A 17,500-nucleotide genomic window follows, 5' to 3' on the forward strand; every position below is an offset into this window, starting at 1 on the left:
CTCTCTCTCATTTACAAAGACACGTACATATATGAAACTTTAGGTGTTACATATGAAAATGCATAGAATCGTGTTGTATGCATGTGTGCGCACACACACACACACATAAATGCTAGATGCTATATATATAAATGGATAGATGCATGTAAAACCTCCCAATACTTGTAACTGTTAAGTACATTTGGTTAATGACAGTCTCAATTTGTTTTCATTATTGAAGCTATGTATTCAGATTTTTCAAGTTGCAGTGATGAAAGATTAACTTAAATATACACTTGTAACTTGGTGGATTTTGGAATAAAAGCAAAAACCAGGACATGATCATATATGAGGATTGGAAGCAAAAAATAATTAAAATTCAAAAAGATGGATTGAACATTCATATACGCCAAATATATGCTCGCAAACATGTTCAGAAATTAGGGTTTGCCACTTTCAACTGGAGAAAATTAAAGACTAATAATTAATTACATTTAAATCAAACACTTAACAACTTTACGTAAATAGAAAGCAGTGCCCTATTTGAGGAAAAAATATTGAGTTTTGAGCTTTTTTTTTTTCCTCCGATGCATCCTGTACAATATGTGTATCTCATTCGTAGTCCAGATACAATATTTTTTTTATTTGAGATTAACCAAAATTTTTTTTTTATCCTTTAAACATAAAATATGATGTTTGAGTAATTTATATGTAAATAGAGGCGTTTGAAGTGCTCTATACGTAAAAGCACCCGTATCTATTCATATTTTGACTGCAAGTGCCACAATTTTTGCTCTAGGGCATACCTTGATTTTACGTTACCGGCCGTGACTATGTGCGGTTCACCGCCACTTTTTTGGCGCCGGGGCATTCAGTGATTTTATGCTTCACGGCCGCGAGAGCCTCACGAGGCTCATCGGTCAGCGCCGCAGGGCATTATCTTCTCCGCTGGCTCGTAGCCTCCGCTCTAAGGCATGCCAACGCAGGCCTCACCATTTTAAAATCTCTGTTTTCTTTCATCACATTTTCTTTTTATTTACTTTGCAGGATGACTTTGATTTTGGCGAGGCATCATCCGTTAACTCTAAGGAACACGAACGGATAGTCAATGGTGGCCTTGAAAGTGGAAACGCTGGGGAGCGAGGCAGTGAGGCCTGTGTTGAGTGGGTCACCTGCCCAGTGTGCACTGACTCAGTGCCAGCAGATGATTTGACATTGAATTCTCATCTTGGTATAAGCATCTGATTTTCCATCGCACCAAAAAACAGAATTTTGAAGCCAATTGTCATGGTTCTGGTTTTAAACGGAAAAGTTGCCATCTTGAAATGGATTATTAACCATTTCTCTTGTGCATTTTACCTTAATTTCTAATTTGCCCTGCTATTGAAGTTTGTCACACCCCGTGTCATGTTGAAGAGGCTTAATCATAAGTACTATACAAGCTTGGGAGTTTTATATATAAGTCAATAAGCACGAATATATAACTAGAAAGGGTCTGTTTGGGGCAACTGCTGTTATTTGAATAAATAATTGTGAAGTTGTTGTAGAATAAACTAGTGTTCAAGAAGTTGCAGCGGTTATTACAAATTAATTTTATTTTCAAAAGTTTGACCACAATTTTTTGACAACCATCACATTTAATCATGTCAGGTTGCAAAATGCAGCTTCCCATTGTAGCTTTTTGAAAAAAACAGACAACATAATTTTGTCAAACGCTTGAAAGTGCTATGCAACATTGCACCGGTACCCCAAACACAACCTAAACTAAACTTTATTCAAGTAGTATAAATACCAATAGTCTAAAATCAATGAAACAGTGTCATTTGACCAACAAGAAAAAGGCAACTATACGGGGTGAAAATCATTGTTGATTATCTAACTCTGAATCTTTATTCCTCTCTCTTTATGGTTTTACCATAACTGATTTGCCTTCTATGGATTTTACTCTCTCTCTCCCTCTCCCTCTCTCTCTCTTGAATCCACTCATTTATTTTTAATATTTTTTGATTGTGGAGAGAAGATGAGAATCTATGTAGAGGGGGAATTGTGGATATAAAAAGAAATAGCTGATTGAGAAGTTAAAGCTCGGATGTAGATAGACACAAGGAAGATAGGAAGTCAACATAAGGAAACTATAGAAGGGATTATGAATACCGGGAGGGGAAGACTAAAAAAGGCTTCATTTATTTCATTATGCACTATAATTTTATCTAACAATAAGTCTCTAGTCTTATAGAAATAACTTTATTGAAAGGATAAAATAATCCCAAGCAAATGTAAAAATATCAAACTAGTCCTTAATCATAAAAGTCATCTAAACCATTGAAACATAACTCGAAAAGGAAAATAAGCACCACAAATTCAAGATTGAAATAAATTTGCATTGCATCAATCTATATTATGCTATTATGGTTAAACTTTTTCTCATTATATCTCTCCTTAATAATTTATTTTCTTTCATTGCTAGATTTGCAATTAGTCTTTGTTGCTTGGTTTATTTATTGTAAGTTTATGGTTTTAGCAATGATTTGCAGATGCATGCCTTGCAAGAGGAAAAAAAAGAAAGTTGAGTCAACGCACTCTTTTGCAACTAAACTTCCTTTCGAAGTCAAGGACAAAAACATGCTTGATTGAAGCAAACAATCCTAATGTGGATGAATGTGAAAAAGAATTTTTTGAGGAGAAACAACTTTCTAGTTGTCATCACTCTGATGTTGTTATGCTGCATGAAAATTGTGAAAGATGTGAATCAGTTGAATGTTTAAACCATGCTCCTTCATACAACTCAGAATCTAGTCGTCTAACATCCATATTAGAATTAGCAGATGAAGGAGCTGTTAAAAGCAAGGCAGTACATCCACATTTTTCATCAACATTCTCTTCAATAATCAGGTCACCAAGAAGTGATTCATGTAAAGATAAAGGCACCAAACATGTTTATACTCTTGAGACTCTAATAGTAGGCCGACGATTTCATGAAAAAATTGAGTTGCGACATGTTGGAAAAGTTTATGCTCTAAGAGAGTTCCAGAATTTTAAGGATGACAATGCTATAAAGGTTTGGGTCTTCATTTGGTATAAAAATGTGATTCTATGAATTGATGGACTTATGTTTCTATGCCTAGGTGTTATGTGACTTTCAAGGATTCAAATGTTCGCTTGGATATTTACCACGACAACTGGCTAAATATTTATCCCCACTAATTGATAAATATCAACTCAATTGTGAGGTAAAGCAACTTCTAGTGATTATTATTATTTTCTTATGTGAAGTTGGGAAAATCCTAACTATGGTGATGAAGATTTTGTGATTTTCGAAATATGCAAGTGTTTTTTTGCAATTAGTAAGACCATTTGGAACCACCTGCCCCAATGTGTGCTATGCTTTTATATGCTTCCTAAGAATCTTTTCTGAAGGCAATTTTGATAAATTTTTAAACATTTATGGATTATTAGTTTTTAATATTTGTCCTCATAGATACTACATAGGAGATTTTTTAGCTATAAACATTATAAGCTAGATTACTATGTAGATTGCACAAATTATTAAACTAACATGATCATTCAATTTCCTTTAGAAAGATGAAAATTGTTACAGAGGGTAAGATGAAAAAGATGGATTATTATTTTTTAATATTTGTTCGATGATGGAGGATGTTCTAAGTCCAAATCATTAGAGAGGGTAAGATGAAAAAGAAACTCTAAATGCACAACTTGAAACGTTTTATAGACATAGCATGGATTTATGGGAGCATTCAATTTCCCTTACATAATTAATTTTATTCAGCTACATTAAATCATGAATATAGCCATCAATAAATAAGATTACAAGGGATGAAGTCAAATAAGTTATAAATCAAATTTAATCTTATTTAAAATCAATTCTAATCAAAATATTTAAATTCAAATTTAATATATTGTAAAGGAGCTAAACTTAATAAAGGAAATAAAAAAAAAAACAAATTTAGCTAAGAGTAAAAGTAGGCTAACAACGTCTTAAAGCTAGTTGTTTTTTTTTTTGCAGTTGGTTCGAATTGGTTTAGTTGGATTATGAAAAATCTAGCTTTTGCCAGTTTATTTTGTTAAATAATCAATAAGTTCTTATGACAAAATTATCTAGCCCCCACAAAGAGTCAGTTAAAAGAATTTTTAGAATGGACCATGGTGGAATAGGTGGCACCATGCAACCATTTGATGGAAAAGGCGAACAAAAAGAATTAGTCCAGTTATTGCATAAAAATTTGGAAGTTTGAGTTTTGGGTCACTCTGATTTTTATTTTCTTGTGAGGTCCTTGGAAAGTGGAGGGAAAATGGGGTACGTGGTGATTGTAGCACAAGCTAAGTTTCTAGTAGGTGTTGTTGAAATAAATTGTAATCTTCTAAAATGATGTACATCTTCTATGACAATGAGAAGTCCAATAGACGTTGAAAACATTAAATTGGAGGCTTTGATATATGAAAAAAACTTGATTGGAAAAACTGTCTCATGTTTACCATCATTCTCAAACTCGGATAGTTTATCAAAGCTAGATTTTGGCTCAACGTTTGATAAATTCATTCACTGATAAATTATAATTATCCTCAAGATCTAGTTTATCTTCCAAAAGATATGTGCCATCATAATTATATTTTCTTAAACACCATAAAGAAAAAAATTCATCACATTCAAGACATTTATCACTGTTAATATTTTTAAAGGGCAATCAACATATAGTAAAGTGATCATAAAATTATGTCTGCAATAACTAAAATAAAATTAAAAAATATAACAAAATGAATAAAAAAATCAAATTGGTGGTAGCCATTCGGTGTATTGTCACGACAACCCTATTTATTTTTAAGAGTCGAAGAACTGATCTCTTCGTTCGTAATTGACTGAGAGAGCGAGAGAAAGGGAGAAGCGTAAGTGAAGGAGAAGGAAGAAGAGGAGGAAGAGAGGAAGCGAGGCGAGAGTGAAATTGATTTCGATCAGGAGCACATCCTTACTTGTGGGTTGCTGAATGACACTTTCAAAAACAACGACGTAAGCATCGGGGAGCTCTGTGGTGCATGAAGGAAGAAAGGCCTCAAAACATTGTGGTTGCTACATGCGTCTAGGGCAAGGGAAGACGACACCGTTGTTTGCGTGCACAAGAGGTTTCACCGTGCGTATGCATGGCAGCTTCCTGTAAGAGAGTGGAGTTCGTGCCCGAGCCAAACGACCTCAACTGCGATGCAGGAAGGAAATATCTTGCGGCTCTTGCGTCTTGTGGTGAGAAAAACAACCTCCGCGAACTGTGATAGGTTGAGTCATTATCGAGGAAGAAAGAAGGGTTTCCTTTGTGGATGCTTGCATGGGCTGAGTCGCGACTGAAGGGAGAGGAGGGAGGTGACTTCCACATTGTGCTCGCTTGGAGAGGAAAAAGGAGAAGCTGATTGCGAAGGCAAAAATTTTTCCATACAGAGTGCGGACGCAGCTCTGCATGCAGACTCCAGTAATATGCCGCCACGTGTGCTACACCGTGCCCACCCCATAAAATATTTAGAAAATGAATTTTTTTATGCTTGACCCGGCCCACAGCAACCCGGATGCTTCGAAAAGGTAAAACACGTCGTTTGGACTGTCCAGAAATACAGTTTCGGAAAAGGTTTCCCATTTTGAGACTCTGCTGACCCAAGGTTTCCGCTTCAATCTTCATTTCTGCTAGGGTTTCCCATTGCCGCACGCTGTTGAGCTAGGGTTCGCATTGTGTTTGCACAGAGGTTCGCTTTATGTAGGGCTGTGCTAACTTGAGGTTTAGTGCGGTACAGGCGTTTGTGAGGGGTTAGCGTTTATTGTGCGAACTCATGTTATTGTTTTTCTTTTGAAACACGATAACAATGGAAGAGATAGAATATGGAGTTGGATGATCCTTAGAAGATGCAGTTGGAAGAGCCGAAGAAGACGGATTTGAAAGAGCCGAAGAAGACAAATTTGAAAGATTCGGAGAAGATGGTGAAGAAAGATTGTAAGAAGGAGACCAAATAATCCAAGGAGGACATTGAAGTGGCTAAGAGCCAGCAAAACCTACTCAGGTGATTTTGGTTGTTCTTTTTCATTCAATAATACCCTGATACTACCTAATACTGCTAAAATAACTCTAACTTGAGCTAATTAACTACACACTCTCCACTTACAACACAGTAACACTACGATATTATCAAAAAATGGTGCTAAAATAATTAAAAAATTACACAAAAATAAAACTTCAATACTATAACAATAATGTCATAGTATTAGATAAATAACACCACAGTGCCACCACTATAGCACCGATAGAATGCTAAATGATGGTAAAATAACTCCAAAATAACACTAAAATAACCCAAAATAACTACTCAACAACTCCAAAATAACTCAACAACCCAAAATAACTCCAAAATAACTCCAGAATAATACAAACCCAAAATAACTCCAAAATAACTCCAGAATAATTAACCCCAAAATCACATGTTGGTATTCTTTTAGAGTTATAATGATAATTTGTTGCTGTATTCATGTATGTTTATGAATTGAAAGGCCATGAATAGTAGTTGTCATCTATCGGCAGTTAGAGATGTTCTTTATAAGGTCTGACCTACCATTTCTGAGGAAACCTGGACTAAATTGAAAACAATGAATTTGTATCAATCTTTTGAACTCCTTCCGTATCCTTAAGATTATATCCTGACTATGCACATATTGAAATATTGAGATATTGATCGATTGGTATTCAAATTGGGTGGGAGTTAAGATTTGATGCATATCAAGTTGCTTTGATGATAGGTGTCGGCAGCCGGAGCTCCGTGTCGTGGGTCGTTTCCGTCGCCACCAATTCCCGTCGTCATGTCTTTGATTTGTTTGAAAGGAGTCGCCACTCGGTTTATCTATTTTATTGCCCTAATCTCTAAGTAACTTATTCTTTTGAATTATGTGAAAGATTCTCAGATGTTAAGAAATTAGGAGAAAGAATGAAAGGGCTAAAATAGAAATCATGAGAAAAAGAAATATTTGGATGATTTTCATTATGGCAGTCATCATAGAGAAAATGATTTCTCGTATAAAGAAAACTGCACGAAGAATTTGATAACTAGAGATTTAGGTATATCACATATTATGAGTTCTTCTTTTTTCTATAGGAACAAGTTCCTATAGTTAATTATATCTTAGACAATCGAAATTGTCTAAGAAAACCCCTGATTAACGTTAACACTCGTTCTTCTAAGAAATGTCAAGGTCAAGGAAAGAAACATCTAATTTTTATTCCTAGGGTAATAGATTTCTAAGAATTCGATCCTACCATAATGTTTTTGTTTCGTTTTGTTTATTCATGTCATTTTTGTTTTTGTTTTGTTTTATATTTTGTTGTTGTCATTTTGTTTAAAGGTTTTGTTGTTTTGTTGTCATATCTTGTTGTCGTTGTTTTGTTTTATTTTATTTTATGTCATGTCATTATTACGAACTATTGATATATACTAGTTGATGTGGTATATATATAAATCATACCAGAAAAGAACACAGATTTACGTGGTTCGACAAATTTCATACGTCCACGGAGTTGTAGATGATTTTACTACTTGAAGAATTTATACCAGTCGATCACCTCGACTTACAAGAGGAATCTTTCACTTCGTTGCTCGAATGTTTATTTCTAGGGTAATAGATTTCTAAGAATTCGATTCTACCCTAATGTTTTTGTTTCGTTTTGTTTATTCATGTCATTTTTGTTTTTGGTTTGTTTTTTTTTTTGTTTTTGGCAGTTGTCATTTTGTTTAAAGGTTTTGTTGTTTTGTTGTCATATCTTGTTGTCGTTGTTTTGTTTTATTTTATTTTATGTCATGTCATTATTACGAACTATTGATATATACTAGTTGATGTGGTATATATATAAATCATACCAGAAAAGAACACAGATTTACGTGGTTCGACAAATTTCATACGTCCACGGAGTTGTAGATGATTTTACTACTTGAAGAATTTATACCAGTCGATCACCTCGACTTACAAGAGGAATCTTTCACTTCGTTGCTCTCTCTTCTTCTCTCTCTGTTCTTCTCTCTTTACATCGAGATACACCGAAGAAACTCTATACTGAGATACATCGAATAAGACAAACTTACAAGAGAAATAAACACAATTTCTTTTCTACCACAAGCCACCAAGAATAAGCCAAGGGAGAACAATTTTCTTTTTCTTCTTTCTTCTTCTTTCACCGTAAGAAACTACTTCTTGCACTTCTCTTCCTTCTACCCTGAGGAAACCCGAAGAACTTTTTGTCTATCCCGAGGAAGCTCGAAGAAGAACTCAAAATCGTGAATTCTAAAACTGAAAGGAGAGCCGTGCGATACCTTTTATCGTGAGAGAGGAGGCGGGATTGACGACGTTTCGCGAACAGAAGCGATACTTCACTTCGCGATGGAGAAAGGCGGGAGCAGGAGCAGGTTGCCCCGATTCGTGGAACAAGGGAAACGAGAGCGACCGGGAGCAGTTTATTTTTCTTTTTCATTTTCCCGGGCTCCAAACTCCAACAAATCTCCCACTTGGAGACCGGTACACAGACAACAAGATCTCCTTCCTCGAACTGATATCCATCACTGGTGACGTCGCTCTTTTCTTTAAACATGAATCCTCCACCTCTGCAACTCAAAACCTGTCTTTACCCCAGAAGATCAACTGAAGTTGTTCTCAAAAGTAACACCCTCAGTCAACATATCAGCAGGGTTCAAATAGCCTTGCACGTCCAAGCTATTTCCTGGATTACTCTTGTCTCTGCTTACAACTCCCACTGCATGAGCATTATTTTGCCTCTGCTGAAAGTCTTTTCAACAAGTCTAGCCTTATACCTCTTACTGCCGTCAAACTCAGTCTTCACCTGGTACACCCACTTGCTGTGTAATGCCTTCTTCTCTAGTGAAAGTTCTAGTAGTGCTCACTTGCTCGAACTTTATCTTGCAAGATTTCTTTATAGCTCTATGGTTCTCCATCATATGTCTGTGGAACAATATGAATGAGTGCCCCGGAACCACTATGCTCTTCACTTCCATCATCAACAGAACTATGAACTGCCAGCAATAATATATCTTGTACTTCCTTAGATATCACATTTGTGTTATCATTCTCCATCTTCTTAGGAGAACAATTTTCTTTTTCTTCTTTCTTCTTCCTTCACCGTAAGAAACTACTTCTTGCACTTCTCTTCCTTCTACCCTGAGGAAACCCGAAGAACTTTTTGTCTATCCCGAGGAAGCTCGAAGAAGAACTCAAAATCGTGAATTCTAAAACTGAAAGGAGAGCCGTGCGATACCTTTTATCGTGAGAGAGGAGGCGGGATTGACGACGTTTCGCGAACAGAAGCGATACTTCACTTCGCGATGGAGAAAGGCGGGAGCAGGAGCAGGTTGCCCCGATTCGTGGAACAAGGGAAACGAGAGCGACCGGGAGCAGTTTCTTTTTCTTTTTCATTTTTTCGGGCTCCAAACTCCAACAAATCTCCCACTTGGAGACCGGTACACAGACAACAAGATCTCCTTCCTCGAACTGATATCCATCACTGGTGACGTCGCTCTTTTCTTTAAACATGAATCCTCCACCTCTGCAACTCAAAACCTGTCTTTACCCCAGAAGATCAACTGAAGTTGTTCTCAAAAGTAACACCCTCAGTCAACATATCAGCAGGGTTCAAATAGCCTTGCACGTCCAAGCTATTTCCTGGATTACTCTTGTCTCTGCTTACAACTCCCACTGCATGAGCATTATTTTGCCTCTGCTGAAAGTCTTTTCAACAAGTCTAGCCTTATACCTCTTACTGCCGTCAAACTCAGTCTTCACCTGGTACACCCACTTGCTGTGTAATGCCTTCTTCTCTAGTGAAAGTTCTAGCAGCGCTCACTTGCTCGAACTTTTTCTTGCAAGATTTCCTTATAGCTCTATGGTTCTCCATCATATGTCTGTGGAACAATATGAATGAGTGCCCCGGAACCACTATACTCTTCACTTCCATCATCAACAGAACTATGAACTGCCAGCAATAATATATCTTGTACTTCCTTAGATATCACATTTGTGTTATCATTCTCCATCTTCTTGGGATTCCTGCAGTTCCTCTTTATGTGGCCAGCCTTACCACAATTCCAACAGGTTGTCTGTTGACCAGAATTTGATTTTGATCTCCCTCTATTTAAGTTCCTGTCTTGCCTTCTCCTTCTGAAATCAACATTCAGTGCCGAACTCGTACTTGAGATCTCGCCAGAATCTTTCCTGCGAACCTCCTCAGCCAAAATTAAATCACGAATATCATCGCATTTCTGTTTATATTTATCTGCAGAACTGTTAACTGCCATCCTCATGACTTCCCAACTATTTGACAACGATGCCAACAATATCACGCACATATCTCATCATCAAAATCAATTTCAACAGACGACAATTAATTCATGATAGTATTGAAATCATTCAGGTGTTGAACAACAGAAACACCTTCCACCATCTTCAAGTTGAATAACTTCTTCATCAAGTACACCTTGTTATTCGCCGATGACTTTTCATACATACCTGATAAGACTGCCTTGAGATCTGCAGTCTTCCTCTCCTTGACGACATTTTGTGCAACGAACTTCGATAGGGTCAATCAAATAACTCCCAGAACTTCTCGATCCAACAAATTCCATTCAGCCTCATCCATCATTTCAGGTCTTTTCCCTAATAACGAAAGATGAAGTTTCTTCCTATTAAGGTAATCGTTTATCTGCATTCTCCAATAACCAAAATCTGTGCCATCAAATTTCTCGATCTCTGAAACCTTCACTTCATCTGCAGCCATCATTCTTTCTCAGATCCCAACAAAGCACTGATACCAGTTGCTACGAACTATAAATATACACCATTTGATGTGGTATATATATAAATCAAACAAGAGAACGATCAACGAAACGAAAAAATAAAACAAGAGAAATCATACCAGAAAAGAACACACAGATTTACGTGGTTCGGCAAATTGCCTACGTCCACGGAGTTGTAGCGGATTTTACTATTTAAGGAATTTACATCAGTCGATCACCTCGACTTATAAGAGGAATCTTTCACTTCGTTGCTCTCTCTTCTCTCTCTGTTCTTCTCTCTCCACCGAGATACACCTGAGATAAACCGAAGAAGACAAATTTACAAGAGAAATATACACAATTTCTCTTTTGCCACAAGTCACCAAGAAAAAGTCAAGGGAGAACAATTTTTTTCTTCTTCTTTCTTCTTCCTTCACCTCTTTACCGCAAGGAACTACGTCTTGCACTTCTTTTCCTTTTATCCCGAGGAAACCTGAAGAACTCTTCCTCTATCTCGAGGAAGCCCGAAGAAGAACTCAAAATCGTGACTTCTAAAATGAAAGGAGAGCCGTGTGATATTTTTTATTGCGAGAGAGGAGGCGGGGTTGGTGACGTTTCGTGAACTGAATCGATACTTTACATCGCGATGGAGAAAGGCGGGAGCAAGAGCAGGTTGCACCGATTCGCGAAACAAGGGAGGCGGGAGCAAGCGGGAGCGGTTTCTTTGTTTTTTTTTGTTTTCCTGGGTTCCAAACTCCAACAGTCATGTTGTTTTGTTGTTATGTTTTTGTTAGTCTGTTTTTGTTGTTTGTCTTGAGGTTTACCTTTTCCCGCTTCAGAATGTTGTTCTACAAAGTAGAGTTAGCACACCGTATAACATGCAAATTAAATCTAAAGCGAAATTTGTTTTATGTCTCCAATAAACCTACAAAACAGAACACGATTAACATGAAATCATGTTTAAATTTGTCAATTTAGTTAATTGAATAATTTTTAGACGACCCGGTCAAGATGTCTATGGCTCTGTTGTTCCGAGGCCATCAAAATATTCAAATTTACTTATTCTTAAAGGAGTTTAAATAAGGACTAGAAGAATCTTGTCAGCAATCACTGTTTCTGTTGTCCAAGAGATCATCATAAATCTGAACACAGATGTTCAAGTTTCTAATAAAATGTTCCAAATTTGAGTTATTCTCATTTCATATTATTCAGATTTCAGGGGTTGAAAAATTTTAGATTGTTTACAATTTATTAACCGATTGAATTTTGTCATTTTTGTCATTTTGTTGTTTATTTTTGGGATTACCTGATCAGGATCCTATGGTTCCGTCGTCCTAAGTCATTATATTTGCGGTTTGATTAGCCATAAATGGCTGAAAAATGGTTTGTTAGCAATCATGAGTTATTTCCTCCGAAATACCTTCTTAATCCTGATTGTATTTTTAGGTTGAAGTTTAAGTTTTAATGTTTTTTAAAGTAGATTTTATGTCATTTGTTTTTATGTCGATGGGTTGATAAATCTTTATGATGTCATTTATTTTAGGTTTGATGTCAGTTAGACCTAAAAAATTATGATTGAAGTCCAATAGATTAGATCTAAGATCTATGTTGGTAAAATCTGAAGATTCATGTCGTTTGGATTCAATTTGGATAGAACTTATGGTATGAAAATGATTTAAGTCCAATTTAGGGAGGACTTAAGGTATAAGGATGATTTAGGTTCAATGTAGGTAGAATCTAAGGTTAAAAATGATTTAACTCCAATGTAGGTAGGATTTAAAGTTGATTTAGGTTCAATATGAATTGAAACTAAGGTTTGAAATTATTCAAAGTTCAATGTAGGTAGGACTTAGGTTGATTTAGGTTCAACATGAATTGAACCTAAGGTTTGAAATGGTTCTAAGTCCAATGGAGTTAGGACTTAAAGTTGATTTAAGTTCAATATGGATTGAACTTAAGTTTTAAAATGGTGAACTTAAGGTTTAAAATGGTTCTAAGTCCAATGTGGTTAGGACTTAAAAGTTGATTTAAGTTCAATATAGATTGAACTTAAGGTTTAAAATGGTTCTAAGTTCAATGTGTTTACAACTTAAAGTTGATTTAAGTTCAATATGGATTGAACTTAAGGTTCAAAATGGTTATATATCCAATTTGGTTAGGACTTAAAAGTTGATTTAAATCCAATGTAAGTAGGATCTAAAGTTGGTTTATGTTCAATCTGGATTGGATCTTAAAGGTTTGATTTGATTCAGATTCAAGTTGAGTTGAACCTAAGTGTTTGATTTGATTCAGATTCAAGTTGATTTGAAACTAAGGGTTTGATTTGATCTAATGGTTTGATTTTGACTTAGGTTCGAGTTGGGTTGAACCTAAGGGTTTGATTTTGACTTAGGTTGAAGTTGAGTTGAACCTAAGAATTCAGATTGACTTAAGTCTAATGTAGTTAAGACTTAAGAGTTTGATTAAATTTAATTTCAATTAGATCTAATTAGGTTTGAAAGTTACTTAAACCTAACATGAGTAAGGTTTAATTAGTTTTGTTAGGTCTAATTAGGGTTATACCTAATTGGGTTTAGATTGAGTTAAGCCTAATGTAAGTAAGACTTAATGCGATTAATTAGGTCTAATTAAGATTAAACCTAATTGGGGTTTATTTATCTTAAACCTAATGTGGTTAAGGCTTAAAAGAAGTCAATTAGATCTAATTAGGGTTTAGATCTAATTAAGGTTTAGTTGTTTTAAGCCTAATGTAAGTAAGACTTAATGTGGTTAATTAGGTCTAATTAGGGTTAAACGTAATTGGGGTTTAAGTTGAATTAAGTCTAATGTAAGTAAGACTTAATATGATTAATTAGATCTAATTATGGTTAGACCGTAATTGGGGTTTAAGTTGAATTAAGTCTAATGTAAGTAAGACTTAATATGATTAATTAGATCTAATTATGGTTAGACCTAATTGAGGTTCAATTGTCTTAAGGCTAATGTAAGTAAGGCTTAATGTGGTTAATTAGGTCTAATTATGGTTAGACCTAATTGAGTTTAGGTTGAATTATGCCTAATGTAAGTAAAACTTAATGTGGTTACTTAAGTTTAATTAGGGTTAGACCTAATTAAGGTTTGTTTATCTTAAGCCTAATTTAGTTAAGGCTTGAAAGAGGTCAATTAGGTCTACTAAGGGTTTAAACCTAATTAAGGTTTAATTGTCTTAAGCCTAAAGGGATTAAGGCCTAAAAGGGTTTAATTAGGTCTAATTGTGGTTTAGACCTATTTAGGGTTTATTATGCTAAGCCCAATATAATTAAGGCTTAAAAGGGTTTAATTCGGTTTAATTCGAGTTTATTCTGTTAAACCTAATCTAATTAAGATTTAACAATGTTTAATTAGGTTTAATTGTGACTTAGACCTAATTAGGGTTTGGTGTGTTAAACCTAATGTGATTAAGGTTTAACAGGGTTTAATCACGTCTAATTGTGGTTTAGAATTAATTAGGGTTTATTATGTTAAACCTAATGTAGTTAAGGTTTAACAAGGTTTAATTAGGTCTAATTGTGTCTTAGACCTAATTGGGGTTTGTTGTGTTTAATTAAGTCTAATTGTGGTTTAGACTTAATTAGGGTTTATAATATTAAACATAATGTAGTTAAGGTTTAACAAGATTTAATTAGGTTTAATTGTGGCTTAGAACTAATTTGGGTTTGGTGAAGTGTGGGTTCACCTTGATTAAACTTAAATGTTTGAGTTTGGTTTGAATCTATTTGGGACTAGATTCAGATTTTAACCGAAGTCTATGTATGTTAAACTTTGGTGTTGTGTGAGTTTGAACTCATCATTTGACTTTGAGTCAAAGGAGTTAGACCCAATAATCCTGAGGAGATTGACTAAACCCCATGCCAGCTCGGGTTTAACTTCACCATAGATCTAAATTATGAATCAGACCTAAGGCTCAGGATTTGGTCAATCCTACATGTCATTTAAAGGCTAAGGTTCAAGCCTGAGAAACTTTAGGGTTTAAATTGTAAATTTGAAATTTATAATTTTGACCCTAAATGATGAAAATGTCATTTTAAATTTTCAAATGGCTAGAAATTGTTATTTTAGAATTTGAAAGTGTCGCTCTAAATTTTCTAACCATTTTTAAATTTAATTTCTAATTTCTTAAATTTTTTTATAATTATTTTGGAAATAATTACAAAAGTTGATAGAAATTAGAAAATTGGATCATAGAGAATTTTCCTAACCTTGGAAAAATCAGAGGATGTTCCTAAGAACTTAAAGGTTCTAAGAACTTCAAGGTTAATCCCTAAAATTTTCAGAATTTTTGGAATTATAAATAATTTTTAATAATTAAATTACTCCAGAGAGTAATTAATTAATTAAATTTTGATTTCACTTCCATTTTTTTCTCCTCATTTTCTTGAATTCAGGGGTATTTTTGTCATATTTTTGTGATTTTTCTGTCAAGATATGAATTTTTGAAGATTTCTGAATTTAAATAAATAAAAAATCCTGAATTTTCTATTAATACGAGTGGCGGCGGGACGGGTCGATCCTCGAATCCGTCGAAAGCGCACCCGACACTACTTATTTCGCAGAAGGATCCGCGTGGCGGCTGAGCTGGCCCGCGCTTCTGTCTGTTTCGTATGGACAGCTCCGCGGCCCGGCTCGATCTGAGCCGGAGATGAACCGAGAACCGTTCATGGTCTAGGATTAAGATCTCCTCAGATCTTGCACCAAACTTAATGTTTTTTGCTTCTATAGCATCATCTCAGCATGACGAACACATCCATACGAATCTTTGACCATGAAGTGAAGATCCTCTTCAAAATGTTTGAAAATCGAGCCGAAATTAAGATTTGAGCTCATACCTTGGCCTTAGTTGTTCCAAAGCTTCGCTTTGAGCTCAACAAGCTTTCTCTTGACTCAATTTGAGTTGAAATTGGGTTTGAGTATGAGTTCAATGAAAAGGGGTCACAATTTCATTGAGTAGGTTAGAGCTTGTGGGAAAGGCTAATTTTGATTGGGAATTCCTTCTTAGAGCTTAGGGAAGCTTTTAGAATAATCAATTTGAGATTTTGATTAGGTTTCTGTCTAACCCGAAACTTCCCCTGGAATTGGGGAGTGAAATTGGAGCAAGTTAGTGGATTTTAGGAGCTAACTCTATGCGGGATTAGTTCCTTAGGGTTTGGAGAATAATTTTGTTGTTAAGAGCTTTTAGAATTGGAAACTGTAGGTTGGTATCCTTCTTCTTGAGTTCTCAGGTTAGCCAATTTATAGGCTTGAGGATGCCATGACTAGGCTAGGGTGCACTTGGGGAAGGAGGTAACAACTTCATGATAACTGTGGATAAGCTCTTTGGATGAGGGATTATCATGTAAGAGTCTCCCATAAGAGTCTCCCATGGTGATAGCCATAATGAAATCTCATTAGTAAGAGGATTGAGCCCTAGTCTTGGCTACCTTCCATTGGATTGCTTGGGAGGTGGATAAAACTGCTCAAAATGATTTGAATCAGCCTCCCCCATATAGATTTATTGGCCATTTAATGAATTTTTGAATGAGATGACACATATGCTTCTCATTCCCCAATTTTCATAATTTGATCATGGATAATGGTTTAGATGGGTCTCTCTCTCATTGGATGAAGGTGAAGGTGAGTGATGATCTCACCACATGTTCATTCCATATTTTATGAGGGAATGACACATACCTCTTCCTTCATGATGGTTTCATTATGGTCTTTGTCTTGAGTCAAATGTCATGACTCATGGGTCATTCGTGGATGTTTGTCATGTCATGGTGTGTCTCATGGGTAATGGGTGGCCCATTAGCAATTTGTCATGTAGTGAATTTAGGGTTTAAGTATAAAACATGATTTAGGGTGGCCATGGGTTTGCCTTGCCATGGGCTTAAACCATGATTTTAAATTTAAATCCTAAGTTTAATAATCTTTAATTTGACTCTCTTTAATCAATTAAATGATTAATTAATTAAGAGAATAAAAAAATTTGATTAAAAGACCAAATTTTGACCAAAAATGGTAAGGTTGACCAAGTTGACCATGGTTGACCAAGTTAGGTTCAAGGTTGACCCAGATGACTTACTTGACCATGTCATGGTTAGTTTAGTTATTGAGTCATTAGATTTGGTGTTATGGCCTGGGTTTGACCAAGGTTGACCAGGATGGTTAAATTGACCATATGGTGATCATTTGGGTCTATTATCAACCAAATGGTCAATGTGATGACCATGAGGTTCAAAATTAACCATTTTGACTAAAGATTGACCAATGGGGTTCATGGTTGATCAAATGTTCTAATTTGACCAATTTGGTGTTAAAGTTGATTAAATGGGCTAGTTTGACCAAAGTTGAGCAATTTTGACCAGTTGGACCTAAGTTGACCAATTTGAGCAAACTTGACCAATTGGGTCAATTGGCTGTCTATATTGACCAAATGGTCATTGTGGTAACCATTAGGGCAGGGTTTGATCAAATCAGGGTTTATCATAGCTGATCTGTCATTTTGGGGCGTCATCCCAGTTTGAACCCAAAAAGAGTATATTGGGAGTCAATTTAATTTTTAGGGTTTTGAGATCCTAGATAAGTTCAAAGGGTTCAATGTTGGTAGACCTTCTCCTAAGAGTGAACTTAATGATTATGATGATCAATCTTAAATCTTTCTGAAGCTCATGAATTAGTATGAGTGATT

General features: G+C 35.5%; 1 protein-coding gene across 2 annotated transcripts in view; it reads left to right on the forward strand.

The window, feature by feature from the left end:
* The first annotated feature begins 742 nt into the window (after window positions 1-742).
* LOC110030151 (fanconi-associated nuclease 1 homolog) overlaps window positions 743-17,500 on the forward strand; it is a 39,939-nt gene continuing 23,181 nt past the window's right edge. For both annotated transcript variants that reach the window (XR_002294631.1, XM_020732736.1), the window contains exons 1-4: window positions 743-951; window positions 1,027-1,210; window positions 2,514-3,037; window positions 3,105-3,209. Coding sequence is in view for 1 of the 2 variants with exons in the window: in XM_020732736.1 (XP_020588395.1) it covers window positions 862-951; window positions 1,027-1,210; window positions 2,514-3,037; window positions 3,105-3,209 (903 nt within the window). In the remaining variant the exon portion in view is untranslated. The remainder of the gene's footprint in view (window positions 952-1,026; window positions 1,211-2,513; window positions 3,038-3,104; window positions 3,210-17,500) is intronic.

Source organism: Phalaenopsis equestris, unplaced genomic scaffold (genome assembly GCF_001263595.1).
Source record: "Phalaenopsis equestris unplaced genomic scaffold, ASM126359v1 Scaffold000667, whole genome shotgun sequence".
NCBI lineage: Eukaryota > Viridiplantae > Streptophyta > Magnoliopsida > Asparagales > Orchidaceae > Phalaenopsis > Phalaenopsis equestris.